Source organism: Oreochromis aureus, linkage group 13 (assembly GCF_013358895.1).
Source record: "Oreochromis aureus strain Israel breed Guangdong linkage group 13, ZZ_aureus, whole genome shotgun sequence".
Classification (NCBI taxonomy): Eukaryota; Metazoa; Chordata; class Actinopteri; order Cichliformes; family Cichlidae; genus Oreochromis; species Oreochromis aureus.
In genome coordinates this window covers 1,752,431-1,756,982 of record NC_052954.1, presented here as the reverse complement: position 1 = coordinate 1,756,982, position 4,552 = coordinate 1,752,431, and the positions used below count along the sequence as shown (strand labels likewise).

The 4,552-nt window shown below is 43.3% G+C and overlaps 1 protein-coding gene across 1 annotated transcript; it reads right to left on the bottom strand.

The window, feature by feature from the left end:
* Positions 1-1,861: 1,861 nt before the first annotated feature.
* Positions 1,862-3,567, bottom strand: lbx1a (ladybird homeobox 1a). The gene is made up of 2 exons (XM_031739931.2): positions 3,240-3,567; positions 1,862-2,795 (listed from the first exon to the last, which is right to left on the bottom strand). Exons 1-2 carry the CDS (start codon positions 3,565-3,567, stop codon positions 2,281-2,283), a joined length of 843 nt encoding a protein of 280 aa, XP_031595791.1. The 3' UTR covers positions 1,862-2,280.
* Positions 3,568-4,552: the final 985 nt, after the last annotated feature.

The window sequence follows — 4,552 nt, the reverse complement described above, 5'->3', positions numbered from 1 at the left end:
ATAGGAACATCATCACACATACAGCGATTATTAATATCTATATGTTTTTTGACAGGCTGACGACCTATCCTGCCTCTGCCTCTCGCTGTTGAAACAGTGTGAGATCATCATGACAGAGAATGGAACAAAATGCAGTCAGCATCCAAAGGAGAGCTTTGGAATATCCTTCGAGAGCATGAAAAACTATTCCTGAAGACAGAAGGCAAGAAAACTTGACCAAGACAGTTCAAGCTTTGTTGAAGAACAAAGTTGTTCATGCATGACTTTCAACCTCATTAGAATTGTATGTACTGTTTTTGTTTTATATACTATATTTCCATGTGTAGTTGCACACGTTTCAATAAATGGGTGCATATGCATCTCATTTTCCAAGCAAAATTAGGGGTGGCTCGAGATTTTAGCACATTAGTAGTAAAAGTGGAAGTATGTGTAGGCGTTGGCGGTTTAAAGAGAAACAAAGATATACGTCGCATATTAATCAGTCTATCAATTTATCGCTGTTTTGGTGGATCCCGGTTGATAACAGCCTTTTTTGTTGCGGTCCCTAAAAAATGGAGGGGGCACAAGGACATGCATCAAACTTCCATTTTATGGCCGACTGAATAAATTCTCTCTCTCTCTCTCTCTTTCACACACACACACACACACACACACACACACACACACACACACACACACACACACACACACACACACAACCTCCCACAGAAGGACTGACTAAGATAGCATCACTTAGAATCATAGTCATTCCATATATTGCACATCTACATACGCCTGCTGTGATATACACACAAATTAAATAAAACATTAAACAAAAAGAAAAGAAAAAGAAAATCGGACGCCTCGTGGTAAACAATCATTTCTTTTTTTCCCACTGAACAAATATATTTAATGACAAATAAAATTAGAAATCCTCACAAATATATGTTTGGAGTGACAAGCTGGATATTGATATAAAAATATATGTTTAGCTGTTTCTATAAGAACCCGTCAAGCGTTGGCTGCAAATGGCAATATTAGTCATATTTTTCATTTTAATAATCGCCTTTGAGAATTGTTTAATAAAAAAATCTATCTTTTATATCAAATATTTTATATCTACTTACGAGATTTTGTTACAAAGTTGATGTTTTTATAGTTTTGCTCAGAAACATACCGTGCAAGTGGTTTCTATTTAATATAGTATATTTCGCGAATTCAAATGCAGAAAAATGCAGCATATGGGTGATGAAGTGTGTAACCACTTATCTATAAGTCAATTATTTCACTGCTCCCTGACCGCCCCACTACGCCTCATTCACATTCATTGCAGTGTGTTTGAACACAGTGGTCCCGGCAACCAACGAGAGTGCCTGAATTATGCGTGACAAAAGGCGTATAAACAGATGAAAAGACGGGTTAAGTCAATCCATCAAAACGACTCGTAATTGAGAGGAGAGCCCTCCAACCATATGGCCTCTGCAACACCGCCCTTTGTGCGCACTGAGCCGCCGGACAGTGAGGCAGGCGGACACGCTTGTCTCCGTATTGCGCGGCGGTGGAGAGCGGCCCCCGGGGAAAACTACGCGTAGGGGTTCTTTTTCGCATATTATGTTTAAGCACAGCAGGTCAGAAGGTGAGTTGCTGTTTAAATGACTTTGGCAATTTCTCTTCCACAGTCCTCCTCAACGAGAAGCCTTTAACGCGAGTAACTTCGTTTAAACAGAAATATTACACTTCAATAACGCTTGGTTCATCCCGGAAATCATGTTAAGAAACGCGAGATAATCTGCATATTTAAAAAATGTATTTTTATTTACATTGCAATTTGTACAGATGTCTGCTATTATGGTTTGTTTTTGTATTTCTAAAGGCACTTGGAGGGTTACAAAACATCAATATATTAAACCGTGTTTAATACAAGCGACCGCACTTGTTCTGTGCGGTTATCGTTTGAGGGCTGATATATATCAAAAGTCTAAAAACATTCTTCTCAAGCTTACAAACTGATTCACAGAAGCATTTGAACCACTTTATGGCACAAAGTAGGCTGCATTAAATGTGCGGTGAAATCTTTCTGATTGAAATCAGAGCGGCCAATCGACAGCAGTGTGTTAGGTTTAAGTATCAGTGTTTGAATCTGAACAGTCCACGCGTTTTCAGAGCCTGGGCCTGTTCAGCAAGGCTTTTGGCAAATCACAGCGGAGACGTCTATGTTTGAATCGCACCGCTATGTAAATTCTCTAAAGGCTGTCTGTTACTATCGCGTTATTGGGCAACACGCGACTGTCTCTGTGCCATTTAGTCACCCACGTCAATCTCATCTTCATCATCCAAGCAACACTTGGTGGTCAGTCGATGGTCACCGGTCGATGCAGGTGATGGAGGTAATAAATGCAGCGAGTTTAGGGTGTCGGTGTTGTGGAATCTGGAGGAGACCTGGTGCTGCTCGGTTTGGCCTGGCACAGAAGTCGTCCCCTCAACCATACCTCCCGCCGCGGACTTCTCCAGCTCAGCCAGCTTGGAGAGCTTTTCAAAGGCCACAGCGCCGGCGGCCTTGGCGGACTCCACGTCCGCTTTCATCTCCTCCAAGTCCCGCTTAAGCTTAGCCCGGCGGTTCTGGAACCATGTGATGACCTGTGCGTTGGTCAGACCAAGCTGCTGAGCCATCTGGTCCCGGTCCGCTGGGCTCAAGTACTTCTGGTACAGAAAACGTTTCTCCAGCTCATATATTTGATGGTTGGTAAAGGCCGTGCGGGATTTCCTTCGCTTTTTAGGGGTGTTTCTCTGACCGAACAGCGTTAGCCCGTCTCTGCCTGTAGAAATAAGATCATACAGAGTGTAAAACTGGAATGAAACGCACGTTTACAAGTCACTAAAAATAGTGTTACACAAAAAACAATTATAAGTCACCAAAAACTCCAGTCCGACATCACTGAAATGATTCCGAAATTCATTCAGATTTATTCATTTAGTCAGCGTGCTTTGTCAAATTTCAACAAGCACATTTAAAAACATAAAGCGTTTTTCGAATAGGAAAAAATGTCTAGCACATGATCATTCATTGTTTAGAACATAGTAGTAGGCTACTCACGATTAGGTTGGAACAAGAAATAACGCTGAAGGCTTTTTCTCCAAACATCTACGGATGTTTTTCATATTTCATATTTCAGAAAAATAAGCTGCTGCTTTTGCGGTTGTAACAGTGAGGATGTTCTCCTCTCCTACAATAAGAAGACAGAAAGAAAACAGCCTTTTACCTTCAGCAGCCTGCAGGACGCTGACCTCCAGGCCTTTAAAGGTTTTGCTGGCCAACTCCTCCAGCGCGCAGAGCGGGGAGGTTTGACTGAGCAATACCCGCCCGGACACGCTGTGACAAGCCGAGGGCAACTTCTCTCCGGGAGAAATTAGCTGCGTTGTTCCGCTGAGAGAGTAGCTCCTTTTCACAGACGGTTTGTTGAGAATGTCATCTATGCTGAAAGGCGTCAGGGGTTTGTTGGTGTTGACCGGTGGCTGAAGCTGATCCAGCGGATTGCGTATACTGCCTTCAAGAACGGCTGGACATTTAGAGTCGCCCTTGGAGGTCATGACGACTCAGCAGCTGACTGAAAATGTCAAAATTTGGACAAGAATGAAGGAAAACGAGCCACGGCAAGGATCACAGGTGCAACCTCATATCGCCCGCTGCGCGAACACTTCTGACTCCCAGATTCCCACCGTCTCTCTGAAACACTTTTTCGGAGTGACGTACAATATGAATATATATAAGACTGGGACGCACTCGGTGAACGGCGATGCACCAAGAGCTGGACCGACTAACTAACAAGTTATTGCGGACTGGAAGGCAGTCAATTACTCACTTCACCCCTCCCCTTATCTCTCTCTCTTTCTGCGTGTGAGTGTGTTGAGGGGGGACAGAGCTCTGAGACAGAGCAAACGGCGAACAACAGTCCAATTACAATTCAGAGTAGGCTCTATTTACACTTTGTCTGTAAAATTACATCATTTGTCACCAAACGAGCAAATGTATTTATCAGCACGATATCATCGTCGTTTGCGTACACGGTGTAAGTGGCACAGAATTACTCTGCATCAATCTTCAGGCCAGTTACAGTCAGAAACACACAATAAGCTCCAAAAACGATGCACCGCTAGAAAATTAGAGTGCGCGCTGAACTGTACAGACAGAGCCACCCATGAGCGTGATAACGCGTTACAAGGCTAGTGACGGAGCAGAGCACGCCCTACCACACCTCCACCCTCGCCACCCCTGCGGTAAGACGAGAGCTCTGCCAAAATCAGCTTTAGGCTCCCCGGACCACAGCCCGAGACAGGAACACATGGACACAAACTGACAGGGAAGATACCGAGCACATATTTTTTTTTATGCCCATTTAATCCTAAATAACATCCAGTCAGGAAGATTATAAAATCATTTGTAGAGATGATTGGTCTTAAAAATGATTTCTTCTAAAACATTCTGGTATCAAGGCAGCAGTGTTCTGACGGCTACAGGTGAAGTCTTCGGTTTTAGTTTGTGTAGAAATACACACGTTATCATGAGTTTTTATTT